Genomic DNA, 16,289 nt, shown 5'->3' with positions numbered 1-16,289 from the left:
GAAAAGGAAGAAGAAGGAGGAGGAGGAGGAGAAGAAGAAGGAGAAACACTATACAATTGGCCAAGAGATATACTGGCACAAACTATATATCAAATAAAGGATAATTACTGTCCCTATGGCAACCATTATTAGAGTCATCAAACAAGTAATGCAGAAAAACTAGAGGCTAAGACTCCACTAACATCCTAGGTCTATTTCCTCCCTAACTTGAGGCCAGATCCCATAAACCTAACACCAGTCTGAATACACCCAATGATACTCAGTGTCTTAACAACTGGGATAAAGCCTAAGCTCATCAGATAAAGTAGGGACCACAAACGCTAGATAAGGGCAAGAGACTGGCTCCCATAATAGTTCATAATGGTGCCCTCATTATGAACTAGCAATGGGCCATCCTACCCTGTGACTTGAGAAAGACTGCAACCTAGAATGTTAGCAGCTGTGACCATAAACTGTAAGCTCAGTCTGACAGGGACTCAGAGGCTGGACAGACTCCTGTGCTGAATATAAACAATATGGGCCCTGGGTTAAATCGATGTAAACAGTGAATTGCATTTATGTATTTTCTTCAAGCTTTCAAGTGACTCTCTACCCTAATTTTGCTGCCTGGTTCTATTCTCAACTCTGACACCATCTTCCCAGACAGTATTTCTGATCCACCCCATGTTAGCTATCAAGTTCAAGTAAAGATTACTAAGACATGGGCTTATAGGAGTATACCTAGAATAGATTTCTTAACCTCCTTCCACCCTGAGTTCCATACTTTCATCTGCTCTATTCTTTTTTATGGCTCCTGTTCATTAAACATATTTCCCTGCTTTCCATCTTGCTTCATTTCAGCCACCCAGCTGCAGATGATACTAGGATTTTATCTTAACCACCCTGGGCTGATGACCTCATTAATGTGTTTCAGAACCTCTCCAGAACCCTACTCCACTAGGGAAATACAGAAACAGGCTGGGGGTATGGATTCATGTGCCAACACCCATGTCCAGCAGAGAAGCAATTACAGAAGCCAGAACTCCCACCTTCTGCACCCCCTAAAGAATTTTGGTCCATACTCCCAGAGGGATAAAGAATAGAGGAAGAAAGTCAGAGGACTCTGTATCCCCATCCCACCAGGACCCAAAGTATTTGTCACTAGGAATCTTGTTTTTCTACCAGCAATGAAGAGGGGGAGGAGTGGTGAATCTGGAAAACACCAAAGAAGGCCAGGCATTGTTTCTCTTATCTGAGAGAGAAGAGGGGGGGGGGGGAAGAAAGAAAGAAAAGAAAGACTCCCAGAAGCATTAATAAGTGTAAGGGTAAACTAAAAAGGTAGTGAAGACTAGACCATTGAAAAAAATGGTGGGAAAAATATAGGTAGGTAGGCAGATAGATAGATAGATAGATAGATAGATAGATAGATAGATAGATAGATAGATAGATAGATACAGCACATGTCGTGACCTTGGGAGAACTATTGCAGTTTCCAGTGGAGGGATGGGGACACAGAACTCTAGTGGTGGGAACTGTCTAGAATTATACCCGTTATCTTACAATTTTGTAAAGCAGTATTAAATCATTAATAAAGTGGTCCAGGAGGTGGCACAGTGGTAAAGCTTTGGACTCTCTCAAGCATGAGGTCCCGAGTTAGATTCCCAGCAGCACATGTGCCAGAGTGATGTCTGGTTCTTTCTCTCTCCTCCTATCTTTCTCATAAATAAATAAAATCTTTAAGTAAATAAATAATGAGAAACAAAATTTAATCCCCAATAAAGAAATAATAAATAAATAATAAGGGGCATGCCTTATTATTATTATATCACTTATTTTATTTCAGATGGAAAAACAGCCAGAAAGAGGAGCTGAGAGACATGCAGCACTGCGCCCCCCATGCCTGCAGATTCTCCCAGTGAAAGCACATTCCCGTGTGCGTGTCCAGTATATGCCTCCGGCAGGGCACAGCAGACACCCCACCAGATGAGCCATCTTCCAGTCAGCTCAAGAGAAATCTCTGTTTGTCGACTACTTGTCTCTCTTTGGAGAAATGCTGACTGCCCGTTACTAACACTGTTTTTTTTTTTTTTCACTTTTGAATTGTAGTAATTCTGTGTATATTATGTCCATTAACCCCTTGTCAGATGCACAGTTTACAAATATTTTCTTCCCTTCCATAGATGGTCCTTTTTTTTTTTTTAACCTATCTCTTTTTTTAATTTTTTATTCTTTTTTTATTATTTACTGGGTAGAGACAGCCAGAAATCAAGAGAGACAGAGAGAGGGAGAGGCAGAGAGATACCTGCAGGCCAGCTTCATCATTTGCAAAGCTTTCCTCCCGCAAGTGGGAACCAAGGGCTCCAACCTGGGTCCCTGCACACTGAAACATGTGTGCTCAGCCAGGTGCATCACCACCCTGCCTCCATAGATGGTCTTTTCATTGTTGATTGTTCCCTTTGTTGCCCAAAACCTAACAAGTTCTGTGTTACCCTAACTGTCTGTATTTGCTTTTAGTGCCTACATTTCAGGTGTGAAATAAACACCTTTAGAAATAAACACCAAATCCAATGTGATAAATTTTCCTCCCTGTGATTTGTGAAAGTTTTGATCTTAAATTTTATATCTTTAACTCATTTTAAGTTGTTTTTGTAAATAATAAAAGGATCCAACTTAGTTCTTTTGCATGTAGATAATCAGTTTTCCTAACATATCTGTTGATGAAACTAAAATATTTTCCTCATTGTATATGTCTGGCAAACACACGAATACAAAGCTTATTTGAACACACACACACACAATGTATTTCAAGGCTCTTTATTATACTCCTTCTGATCTAATGTCTGGCTTCATGCAAGTACCACACTGCACTGACTACTGTAACTGTGTGTCATGTTATGAAGTCAGGAAATGTGGAGTCCATATTTTTTCTGCTTTCTCAAGATTTTCATTAACTATCTGTGGTCCTTTGAGAATTCTTACAAACTTCAGGACTCTTAAAAATATTTTTGCATTAAAAAAAACAGCCAATGTATACATTGTTGTTATTACTGCTGCTGGGGCTCCACCACTTTTTCAGAGAGAGAGAGAGACAGTAAAAAGGAAAGAGTGGAAGATACATCACCAAAGCTTCCTCCAGTATGGTAGGGCCATGCAGATGTCCAAGTCATAAGATTATAAGATTGTAGAGTACACCTAACATCTGGGGCCCTAGACAGGGAGTCCTGGGATTCCCATACAGATATGATGGGCCTAGACCTCTTAACAGATCCCTCTCACCACAGCCACTGGTCGGTCATCTCCATCAAGGACATCACAATTATTTATTAATTAATAAGAAAGACAGAAGTAGAGAGAGAAAGAACCAGACATCACTCTGGTACATGTGCTGCTGGGGGCTCACATCAGGCAGGATATCTGATACGCAGGTGGACCCAAGGTATTGTCTGGGGAGATGATGTCATAGTTGGAACAAGGACCAGAAAGCTGGATCAGGGAAGATAGTAGCTTCCAAATATGGGGAAAGTATATAAATATTGCTTACTGTAATAACGGGATGCATTGGATCGACCTTCTCGTGCTGCATCCCGTGAGTACCCATTCATTGGGGAAACTGACGATCCTTCCTAGCCGACTGAATCCACATGGATCCCAGTCACTTTCAAAGCCAGCAACAAGCAGCTCCTGACAGTTTTCAACCTGACGCTGTTGACTGGCTCTGGAAGAAGGGCAAACGCTAGAAGAAGAACTGTAATCCCCATCAATTTGATCTGGGGCCCATATTCAGCACAGGAGCCTAAGTGGCTTCTGTATTCTTGTAGGTCTGAGCTCATCAGGCAGGATTTCATGCTTGAGAGTCACTGCTTGGTGCAGTGCTTTATCCACTGCACCACCTCTCAGACCACATCCCATAACTGCTTTACCCAGTGTCCACTGACAAGCATTGAAGTTCCTTCCATTCTTGGCTATTGTGAATAATGCAGTTATGGAAATAAGGGTGCCTATTTCCCTTCAAATTCTACTAAGAATTTTTAGTGGTATTTCTTACTTGATTAGCATATCACTACATCTTAAACCCCTGACTAGTTTTGAATTAAACTGTGGGGCTGTGAGAGAGACCTCCTATTAGGCTGCTCACTTGGCCCTGCACAAAGATGCAGATGCGAGAGCCCTGATACCACCGGGGAACGCCATGCACAGAGGAGGCTTCGTCAACAGAGAGAAACTGCTGTGCTGTCGCTCCTTCTCACCTCTCCTATGTCTGTCCAAAGTTAGTAAAGGACAAGGAGGAGAAGAAATAGAAGAGGAGGAAAAGGAGGAAAGAAGGAGGTCGAGGAAAAGGAGGAAGGGGAGAAGGACGAGAAGAAGCAGAAGAGGAAAAGGAGGCGGAGGAAGAAAGGAGGTAGAGGAAGAGGAGGAAGAGAAGATGATGATGAAGATGAAGAAGGAGGAGGAGGATGGGAAGGAAGAGGAGGAACCACCACATAAAATGCAAAAAAAAAAAAAAAAAAAAAACCATTACAAATTAACATTAAAATCGTACGTAACCTTGGGTCCATGCTCCCAGAGGGATAAAGAACAGGAAAGCTATCAAGGAGGGGATGGCATACGGAGTTTTCTGGTGGTGGGAGTTGTGTGGATTTGTACCCCTCTTATCCTATGGTTTTGTCAGTGTTTCCTTTTTATAAATATAAATAAATAAATACATAAATATAAAAAACAAAAAAATCTATTTAATAACTAGTAGTTAAGTATTTCATATATAGGATTATATACCTGGTCACTACTACACCATTTATAAAAATTACTTTAATATTTTAAACTAAACCAAGAATGACCCAACTAGTATTTTTTATAAATTCATCACTCCAGACAAATTTCACAAAGCAAAACATGTCACAGAACCAAAGACAGTTCTATTATCAAACTGCCTCCAATTGACTTCACCTTGTTCACAAATTCGGGCCTTGTCAGCAGACTGTATTACAGAGCTCAATCTAGGCCAAAGATACAGACACTCCGCCTGCCCACTCTAAAAGCAATCTGAGATGGGTGGTGGGCAGAAAGGAGAAAAAGGATTATCTTAAAGCAATGAAACGTAAAAGGAGGCATTCCTATTATGCTACATAAATCTCAATTTAAAAAAAAAATGACATGGAGAAAAAAGAGTGGGAGAAAAACTGGCTACTGTAGAGACCAGAGGTCCAGTCTGTAAAAGAAATGGCAACAAAGATGAGAGCAGCTTTAGGTGATCGGAGATGTTTCTTCTTTAGAATTTAGATGTATTCCTGGATTTGGCTGGGAAAGAAATTTCAATGACAGATTGACTTTACCAAATAATCTAAATGTTTGTGGATCACTGATGCAGAACCAAGTCTCCATATAAGCAAGACTTCCGCGGTCACAACACCCTCTGCTCGCCCACCGTCGAGAAAGGATGGGTGAGATCATTCAACACCCATTCAGACTCCTTCACTTCCCGTCTGCTGGAAAAGAATTCACAGTCCCAGAATTTCCTATAGGGAAGAACAGCACAAAGAATGACAGATAAAAAAATTAAATTAAAATAAAATTAAATTAAATTAAATAAAGCACTGCAGATAAAAGTCGCAAGAGACAGACCGCCACACAGCAGACTGATTACTGCAATGATCCCACAGGTGCAAAGTGGCCTGTTGACAAGGTAAGGGCTGGGGTGGGGGGAGGGCTGAGTCTCTTAGCCCCAGATGTTTGCTAAGCGATGAAACTCCTGGCTTGTGAAGCCACTCTGCTGTTTTTCTGTTACTAATAGCCAAATACATTCCTGCCCGGTAATATCACGGACATAACAAACCTTTAACTTATCAATGATCCACTTCACCAAAACTCCACACATTGTCGCAGAGATAAGCGTATTTGTAAATGTTTACACTGACTGAGGGGGCTCACTCCAAGGTCCTGAGTACAGAATTATAATACCCACCTTGTTTCTCCTTCATGGGTCTCCATGACAGAGAAGTTAGGGAGGCAAGCCAGCTCTGCCTGACAGTAACTCCTGCTCTCTGCTTGCCAAGCTATATGAACTCAGATTTCTTTTTCACCAAGGTTGTTGTAGGTGCTTGAGGCCTGCAGGACTCCACCGCCATTTCTCAGTGGCCATCGGAGACAAAGACAGAGACAGACAGAGAAAGGGGTAGAGAGGAGAGAAGGAGAAAAACCTACACCACTTGTGAAGCTTCCTCCCTGCAGGTGAGGACTAGGGGCTTGAACCAAGATTCTAAAGAAGGGCGTGTACACTTGTGTCAGGGACCTCATCACCTGTCTCCATGAGGGCTTGTTTGTTGTTTTCCACTTACTTTATAACCCAATCTCAACATTTAATTATGCTCTCTGTTTCAAGTACATTTGTCATACCAAACTTCCTGACTGGAGGAAGATTTTCATTAAAAAAAAAAAAAAAAAAAAAAAACAGGGAGTGCAGTGGGTTAAGCACATGTGACATGAAGTGCAAGGACCGGTGTAAGGATCCCGGTTCCAGGCCCTGACTCCCCACCTGCAGTGGAGTCGCTTCACATGTGGTGAAGCAGGTCTGCAGGTGTCTTATCTTTCTCTCCCCTCTCTGTCTTCCCTTCCTCTCTCCATTTCTCTCTATTCTATCTAACAATGACAACATCAATAACAATAATGATAACTACAGCAATAAAAAACAAGGGCAACAAAAGGGAAAACAAAGAAATATAAAAAAAAAATTTTTAACTAAATTACTCCAAAAAAATTTTTTTCTTTCTCTCCTTTAAAAAAGGATTAATGAATGCACCAAAGTAAAAAAAAAAAAAAAAGAAAAAAAGAAAAAAAGAAAGAAACAAAAAAAAAAAACTCGGAGATGGGAAGGGAAGGGTAGATTTTCGGCTCCACTATCGGGGGGTGAGGTAGGGACACAGACCTTTGGTGGCGGGAATGGTGTCAATATCCACTCCTACTAACTTATAGTCTTATAAGTCACTGTTTAATCAATATAAGAGGGGTAAGTAGATTGAATGTTTCCAGCTTTTTAATGCACAGACTTCAGTTCTGAGTGTATATTCCTTCAATCTAAGCACTCACTAAAGGTTTCAAATTAGTAAGGTGACTGAATTTTAACACTGGGCTTAAATTGCTAATACATTTCTAATAATGACTTTTTTTCTGAAATATTAAATCATCTATAATCTTAGACCAGGGAGACCAGAAGCAACCTGTCTTGTCAGTATATAGGGTATAGTTATTTATAAATAGCATTAAATTATATAAATCATGGCAAGGTCTTATATAGTACAATAAATCCTAACCATGGGATTTTCAAAGTAAACTAAGTTCCCCCCACAACTTGGCTACAATAATAATTATCTTTCGTCTTCTTAAACTCTTAGAAACCTTCCTCAGTCTCTAAAAAAGAAAAAAAACCGTATTTCTCTCAGTCCTGGAACCTCTGGGACTTTGCGCATTTTCCTTTATGCTTCTTATTTTTAAAAAAAATTATTTTTATTTTTTTTATTTTTTTTAGTTTCTTTTTTTATTATTTTTTTTATTTAAGAAAGGATTAATTTAAAAAAATTAATAAAATTAATAAAAATTATTTTTATTTTCCCTTTTGTTGCCCTTCTTTTTTATTGTTGTAGTTATTATTGATGTCAGCATTGTTGGATAGGACAGAGAGAAATGGAGAGAGGAGGGGAAGGCAGAGAGAGGGAGAGAAAGACAGACACCTGCAGACCTGCTTCACCGCTTGTGAAGCAACTTCCCTGCAGGTGGGGAGACAGGGACTCACACCAGGATCCTGACTCTGGTCCTTGCGCTTCGCACCAAATGCGCTTAACCCGCTGCGCTACCGGCTGACTCCCTATGCTTCTCTTAATCCATACCATTTGATACTGCATCTGCTGATATCAACCAAATCAAGGCAACCAGTACTACCTTGACACGCTGCACTTCAGACTGTGTCCAGAGACACCAGGCCTGGGATGTCAACCTTCCAGCTCCAATACTCTGGTGAGATCTTTCCTAGCTCATAGGACTCCTTAATTCCATTTCAGGTGCTGCACTTCCTAACAAAGTTACAGAACCTAGATAGAGACCAAGGCCCAAGAGACAGGGCACATGTGCGCACGTGTCCTAAAGTTTGCACGAAATATACACCTTAAAGAAAAGGTGTGCTATGGCCAACTGTGACTCAAAAAGGTGCAGCAAGAAAGTAGAAAGACCTAAAAATAAATAAATAAATAAAGACGCCATAAAGTACTTAATCAGATATTTTTCTAATTAGACCTATTTCACTTCTCTCAATCACTCAAACCCGAACCCCATCAGATAAAGACAAAAGCTGGATAAGAGCAAGAGACCAGCACACTTAAATGATGGCCCTTTTGGTCACTAACAGCCATCCCATCATCTGTGGCCCTTGTCAGGGAATCCTAGGATTCCCACACAGATATGATGAGCCTAGACCTCTAACAGATCTCTCTCTCTCCACCATCACTGGTCATCTCCATGAGAACATCATAAACCCTCTTGCGGGCCTCTACAGGACCTTGCCCTCAATGTAGAACAATGGTGGAAACTGCCCCACTCTCTAAAGGGAGGCTGGGTCAACATACTCTGCCCCTCGAGGAAGACTACTCTTGAAATGGGTGCATGTCCCCATGAAATTCAACTCTAGAATGTCCCCATGAAATTCAAGCTCAGGCCTACAGGAATGCAGAAGCTACACAGGCTTCTGTGCTAAATATGAACAGACATGCATCCCAGATCAAATCAATGGGGTTCACAGTTAACTGTATTTATATACTTTACCATATTGGAGAGTGACTCTCTGTCTTGATCCAGCTTTCCAGTCTTATTCCCAACACTGACATTACTTTTAGCCCACCTGAATGTTATCTCTGGGGCTCAGACAAAAGTTAGTAAAGTCATAGGCCTCTTGGAACATACCTAAAATAGACTTCCTACCTTCTTCTAACATGAAGACCCCAAATTTCAGCTGTTACACCCTTACCTTTGAGCTCCTGATTATTAAAAAAAATTATTTTGCTTTATATCTTAGTGCTTTTCAGCCACAAAGTTCCAAATGCTACCATGTGTCTTGGAACCCCACCTCACCAGAGCCCTACCTCAGTTCAGAAACATAGAAACAGGCTGGGGGTATGGATAGACCCATGAATGCCCATACCCAGCAGAGAAGCAATTACAGAAGCCAGACTTCTCACATGCTGCACCCTATAAAAATATTTAGTCCTCTAACAGATCCCTCTCTCCACTGCCACTGGTCATCTCCATCAGAAACAACATAATGGACTCCTTTGTTGATCCCTACAGGACCTGGCCCTCAATGTGGATCAACAATGATAGGGGCTGTTCCATTCTCTGAAGGGAAGGTGGGCAAGACACTCTGTCGCTCGAGGAAGACTGGTCCTGAAATTAGTGCAGCCTAGAATGTTCCTAGCCATGACCACAGAATGCGAGCTCAGACCTACAGGGATGCAGAGGTTACATAGGCTCCTGTGCTGAATATGGGCCCCAGATCAAATCAATGGGATTTACAGTCAACAATATTTATATACTTTCCCCATATCGGGGAGATATTCTCTTCCCTGACCCAGCTTTCTAGCCCTTTTTCCAACTATGACACCATCTTCTCCAGACAATACCTTGGGTCTACCTGCTGTCAGACTCTGGCAAAAACTGCTGAAGCTATGAGCCCCTTGGAATATAGCTAAAATAGACCTACTAGCTTTTTCCAAAATGTAGACCCTCAAATCTTCATCTGCAATATTCTTGCCTTGAGGTTTAAGATTAGTCAACAATTTGTTCTGCTTTCTACCTTAACTTTTTCAAGCACAATTACAAAAAAGAGGATGAAAAGCTCTCCCAGCCTAGGAAAAATGAAGAAGCCCAGGCTCATGTCTCAAGCATTTTACTCACCCACCTTGACAAGGAGCTAAAACACTCGGCACAGAAGGTCAACAATACTACTGAGATGCCTGTTGGATGTTCACTCATTCTAAAACAATTTCATTTTTCCATTTTCATTTTTTAGATTAAGATGTTCATTTTTAAGATTAGCATGTGCAGTTTATAAATTACAATCCATAATATTGTGATCACCAGCTTAAACAGCATTTCCTCTGTGGCCACAAGCACTCTGTTCTCTTCAATCATCACAAATGCCTCAGAACACAGAGACTGTTATTAATACCCCTTTCAGAAACAAGGTGACAAGTGGTGGATTTTCTTCTTTTTTTAATTAAGTTTTTTTTATTAATATCTTTGTCTATTTATTGGATAGACAGTCAGAGAGGGAAGGGGGAGAGAGAGAGGAAGAGACACAGAGAAACACCTGCAGCATTACTAGGTAACTCACAAAGCTTTTTCCCTGCAAGTGGGGACCAGGGGCTCGAACCTGGGTGCTTGTGCACTCAACCAGGTACACTACCACCTGTCCCACAGGTGATGGATTTTCTCAAGCTCTCTATTAAGATAGGACTTAAGAGTTCTGAACTCTTACAGGCTGGGAGTATGGATCGACCAGTCAACGCCCATGTTCACTGGAGAAGCAATTACAGAAGCCAGACTTTCCACCTTCAGCATTGCACAGTGACCTTGGGTCCATCCTCCCAGAGGGATAAAGAATAGGAAAGCTATCAGGGGAGGGGATGGGATACGGAGTTCTAGTGGTGGGAACTATGTGGAGTTGTACCCCTCTTATCCTGTGATTTTGTTTTCTCCGTTTTAAAATAAATAAATAAATAAATAAGAGTTCTGAACTCTTAATCAGTAAGTTTCATAAGTTATCTGATTTGGTTTTTGGTTTTTTGTTTGTCTGTTTTGTTTTGCCTCCAGGGTTATTGCTGAGGCTCAGTGCCTGCACCATGAATCTACTGCTCCTGGAGGCCATTTTTTCCATTTTGTTGCCCTTGTTGTTATTCTTGCTGTTATTGCTATTGTTGTTGTTGGTTAAGACAGAAAGAAATTGAGAGAGAAGGGGAACACAGAGAGGGGGAGAGGAAGATAGACACCTGCACTTCTGCTTCACCACTTGTGAACTGACCCCCCTGCAGGTGGGGGGGGGGGGCTCGAACCCACATCGTGACGCCAGTCCTTGGACTTCACGCACACGCGCTTAATCCGGTGCACTACTGCCTGCCCCCCCCCCCCGATTTGTTTTTGTTGTTTATGAGCCTAATCATTCACTAGCTGAAAACTAGACTTAATTTTGTTCTGATTTGTTTTCATTTACAGTAGTTTGTTTTCACAGGTTTGCTTCATACTTGCATTTTCACAAAGTGTCTTGCACCCTATCAACTAGACATCAAAGCATAAGACTAACCTCACAAAGTACAGTAATTGGCAAACTAAGCAAATGATTCCTTTAGTAACTACTTACTTTTACCCTATGATGTGTTTTGAACTTTTTCGAGGCTGGTTGTGTTACTCAAGCAAGCAACAGCAAATGGTCCCGGGGCTGCTCATCATTGTACAAATGCAACAAAGTTTTTTAATTCCTTAACAGCAATATCCTGCAGAGCCCACCAGATGTCAACCTCAGATCATGAAAACAGACCTTTTCCCTCTGTCTCTTTTGACACTTCCTACTGTCTATGATAAGACAGACAGAAAGGACTCAACTTTGATAATGCCTAGGCTCTCAAATTATATGCAGGAAATGTTTACTTCTGCGACACTTATACACATTTTTCAATGCTTGGGGAAAAAAATGATAAATATGATAAATGTACAATGATCATGTTTGCCTCTCTGGATCGTAGTTCTTCTGACCCATTCCCTAACTTCCTAGATTTTCCTCAGTGGTGTTCCCCTCCTTCATTCCGTGCCATAACTCACATTTAAATTGGCTGAAATGAATCAACACTGTTATCTTCTATAAAGCATGAACTCTAAAGACCAATGTTAATTTTTCCCCCTTATCATTAAGCTGTTCACTACATCTATCCCAGGGTTTAAAACACCTATCAAAACCCTAAACTAGCCCTGAAAATAATAAATTCCCATTTATAAAGTCATTCACTGAAAAAGTCAATAATCTTTATTTAGATTCTAACAAAAATGCTAGATACTACTTTGCACAACTGCTTCAAAAACAAACCCCCCAAAAAAAAAAGAAAGAAAGAAAATCCAGTGATTCCCCCCACCCCCCACCCCTCCAACACACACACACACACACACACACACACACACACACACACTACATTTCCAGCCTGGTGATTTGCTCATCAATTCATATGGACTTCAATCATCATCCAAGAATGCTCTTTATTTTTTTTTCTTTGACCACTAACCTAGTGCCCACTATGTTAACCTTACTGAATTTTTGGTCCATTGAGTAGAAGAATTTCTCTGCTAATAAAAATACTACCCATTAAAGATTAACTTGCCCCCAGGACAGTTTCTCTGGAAATAAATTCCAAGTATTACAATTACCAATTTGTAGGATGTAGTCTTAAAGGCAGACAGCCTTGTTTATTCAACCAGCACACAGTTTAAGGCAGTTACAAAAATGAAAATGGAGTGGGTGGGAGATAACTCATTACACTGAGTCCACACCTTGCCATGCCTGGTGCCCTGACTTGGGAACCAGCACCAAATGGGAGCACCAACCAGCACGAGTCACAACAGTGGGGGAGCTGCATGGGTGCCTCGAGCAGTGCTGTCGTATTTCGCACCTTCTCCCTCCCTTTCTCTAGTTCTCCGTCTCTCTCAGAAACAAATAAATAAATAAGGGGAGTCAGGTGGTAGCGCAGCGGGTTAAACGCACGTGGTGCAAAGCGCAAGGACTGGCATGAGGATCCTGGTTGGAGCCCCCAGCTCCCCACCTGCAGGGGAGTCGCTTCACAAGCAGTGAAGCAGGTCTGCAGGTGTCTATCTTTCTCTTCCCCTCTCTGTCTTCCCCCTCCTCTCTCCATTTCTCTCTGTCCTATCCAACAACAACGACATCAATCATAACTACAACAATAAAAAAAACAAGAGCAACAAAAGGGAATAAATAATAAATATTTTAATAATAATAATAATAAAAGAAAGAAATTTTATTATTAAAGAAAAATTATAATTCTAAATTCATAGTATTCATAAGCAGAGTCAGACTCTGCTTACTTGATATTTTTCAGGTAAAAAGCTATCACCCGGGGAAGCAATTACAGAAGCCAGAACCTCCCACTTTCTGCACCCTATGGGGATCCTGGCTCCATACTCCAGAATACAGAATAGGGAAGTTATCAAGGGAGAGGAGTGGATATGGAGTTCTGGGGGTGTGAATTATGTGAAACTGTACCACTATTATCTTATAGTCATGTCAATATTTCTATTTTATAAATAAAAATTAAATTAAAAAAAAACTATCACCCAGGAGTATCTAACAATACTAAAATTATCATTATGTGTTGACTTTCCAGATTTTCAATCTTGGTCTCTATCTTATGCCAATTCTGAACTGCAAGATTTGTTTGTTCTCCAAATATCTGTTAAACATATACAATATGTCAGAAAATACGATTGGTACTAAGGATCCGCATCCACGCTGTGGTACTTATCAGTAATATTCATAATATTAAGCTGAAAGTTATAGAGCTCTTCTGAATCACCAATGGATCAAGATTTAGCTTGTTGGGCACTCTCTCTCTAATTCTCACAAAACCCTATGAGAAAGATAATATATTAAAGAAGAAGATGATGCAGATGAGGAGAGGACCACAGAGCAGCTGGAGAAATAGTTCAATTGAAAGAGCATCAGGCAAGCATGCCTGAAGCTCCCAGTTCAATTCCCCTTGTCCTGACACTGCATTATCAGGATAGTGCTCTGGCTGCTCCGTGTGTGTGTGTGTGTGTGCGTGTGCGTGTGTGCGCGTGTGTGTGTGCGCGTGTGTGTGTGCGCGTGCGTGCGTGCGTGTGTGTGTGTGTCTTGCCTACAGTAAACTAATCTCTAAAATAAAAGTACCATGGAATATATAAAACAACTAAAGTGGGATACTGAAACACAACGGGGTTTTTGCTTTTCAAATCCACCTTGCACTATTCTTACCTAAACAGCTCATCATAGAAAGTTACAGAAATTAAAGGGGCAAGGAAAGAGACAGAAACAGACATGGGGAGTATTAGGAGTGTTTATCAAAATAAAAATAAGCAACAAGAGAGATGAGTTTGTAGCTCATCCAAGAAAAGTCCTGCCAAACTCTCCTGCTATTTGTCTCTATGAAGTTATTGTTTTGGAAAACATGTTGTTCTCTCTTAAAATAACCTGCTTAATTGTTCTAAAAAGCCACTGTTTTTCCATTGACAATTGTATCGCTCCCGTTCTTAGATGCACTGAGTGATAAAAGTCCAAGTAAGTTACGCAGAAAGCCACAGAACAAAGTTGGAAAGCTCCTATCCTTCCCACCAAGAACCATAGTAAAACTAAGGCTGGGTCCTCTACAGCACCTTACGAATGACAGTCCTTCAAATAACTGACTTTCTCAAGGAAAGGAAAATAGGCTTTAATGGTGGTTAAAGGTAGACTAGAAATTAACTCTTTTTTTTTTTTAAGGAAGGTCAAAACGACCTTGGATGTTTCAGCATTCACTCTGAGGACTCCAATTCCCTCCTCAAAAATCAGAATTTGTATCCAGTTCAATGTAGTTAAAGTTGGTGTGCCTGGGAAAATCCCGAAGAAACTAGAGTTGGGAAAAAAGAAGAAAGGAAAAAAAAAAAAACCTAGATTGTGAAAGACTAAGTCAGACACTCATAGTACTGGAAGATTTTTATGAACTGAGTGTTAACTCAAGATGTGTTTTCCAAGTCTGTCAGCAGGGGAACACACACTGTCCCCCAGCCAGCCAGGCACCACTGCCCTGACACGATCCCCTGGATCCCCAGGACCCCCGCCCCCCGCCCCCAGCTCTGGCTGCTCACCCCCTTCCTGGCCCCACGTAGTACCCGGAGTGGAGGGCGAGGGGCGGAACTCGCGTCTGAAGCCATGACATCTGCAGCGCATTTCCCAATAGCGAGCCCAGGCCCCTAAAGTTGGAGGAAATGGAGACTGACAAGGGGGAGAAACACACAGAAACGAAACAGCAGGTTTGCAAGACCAGCAGGGAACAGAATCCAGGGGCCAGGGGACGGAAGGGGGCGACGGGCTGGTACAGCCCAGGTGTCCGGGCTGAAGTTGGCATCTAGCTTCCCAGGTCCAGGACGCACCCTGGTGCATGCGAACAAACCGGCCGTCTGGCTTGGCGGCAGCGGGACCCAGCGGCAGGCGTGCCAGGCCGGCGGCTCACCGGGTGCCCCCGGCTCGGCCGGGCGGGCAGGGGCGCGGGGAGCCGGGGGGCGCGCAGGGCACGGCTCACCTTGTAGCATGGCCTCGAGTTTCTTCCTGTCCACGCGGAAGCGCTCCTCGCTCCACTCGGGGCTGTGCATCGAAGCCCCGGCCGCCAGGTCGTCCTCGGAGCCCGTGGGCACGGGCGAGTCGGTGCTGCGCTCGCTGTTGGAGCCCGGGTCCGAGTGCGCCGCCAGGTAGCCGGGCTCGCCCTGGGCGGCCATGGTGGGCGCACGGCGCCGGGGGTCGGGCCGCGGGGGCCGCCGCTCTGCCTGCGCCGCCGCCCTCGCTCGCCCGGGCCGACCGGGCTCCTCTGCCGCCCGCGCCGCGGCTCGGCTAGCTCGTCCCCCCGCAGGCGCCCCGGAGCCCGCGGCGCATCTCAGCTCCCCGCGCCGCCCGCCGACCGCCGCCCGGGTCCCCGGCCAGTGGCTGCGCCGTCCCCGCCCGCAGCCCGCAGCCTGCAGCGCGCGGACTGAGGGCGCCCGGCCGCCCGCGCCTCCATCCACCGGGCCCCGCCCGCGCTCCGTCCCTCCCCGCCCGGCCGCCCGCTCATTGGCCCGGCCGGCGCACGGGGAGCCCCCGGCGGGCGGGCCCTGGCTCCGCACGCTGGGCCCCCGCGCACACACCGCCCGCTGTCCGGTCCCGGGCACGGACTTCCAGCGGCCCGGAGCTCGCGAGCAACCCTGAGCACCCGGCGGGAGGCGCGCCCAGTGCCTCTGCCCGCACCCCGCACCATCACTTTTCTGGGCATGCACGCAAATGCTCTCAATAGTTCTCCCAACACGGACATTTGCCAGGTTCCAGCACCTCTCGCTCCTGAAACACTCAGGGAGTGCACACCTAACTCCCCTTCTGTTTACATAGACACACACACACTTAGACACCCTAAAATTCACAAGCCCAGCCAGATGCATAGATCTGAAAAAAGATGGAGAAGGAAGCTTTGCAGAACAAACAGTTGCAGTTCTTTCTATCTTTCTTTCTTTCTCTC

At 43.5% G+C, this 16,289-nt stretch overlaps 1 protein-coding gene across 5 annotated transcripts in view; it reads right to left on the bottom strand.

Annotated features, from left to right (window-relative positions):
- BICC1 (BicC family RNA binding protein 1) overlaps positions 1-15,745 on the bottom strand; it is a 326,137-nt gene extending 310,392 nt beyond the window's left edge. For 4 of the 5 annotated variants that reach the window (XM_060189826.1, XM_060189940.1, XM_060189875.1 and 1 more), the window contains exon 1: positions 15,330-15,745. In XM_060189826.1, the coding sequence (XP_060045809.1) occupies positions 15,330-15,522 (193 nt within the window). In that variant the 5' untranslated portion in view covers positions 15,523-15,745. The remainder of the gene's footprint in view (positions 1-15,329) is intronic. The other variant, XM_060190124.1, reaches the window with a different exon arrangement.
- Between the last annotated feature and the right edge of the window lie 544 nt (positions 15,746-16,289).

This window comes from Erinaceus europaeus, chromosome 1, assembly GCF_950295315.1.
Source record: "Erinaceus europaeus chromosome 1, mEriEur2.1, whole genome shotgun sequence".
In the NCBI taxonomy this organism is placed as follows: Eukaryota; Metazoa; Chordata; class Mammalia; order Eulipotyphla; family Erinaceidae; genus Erinaceus; species Erinaceus europaeus.
The sequence above is the reverse complement of the archived record's forward strand: the minus strand, read 5'-3'. Positions and strand labels throughout refer to the sequence as shown.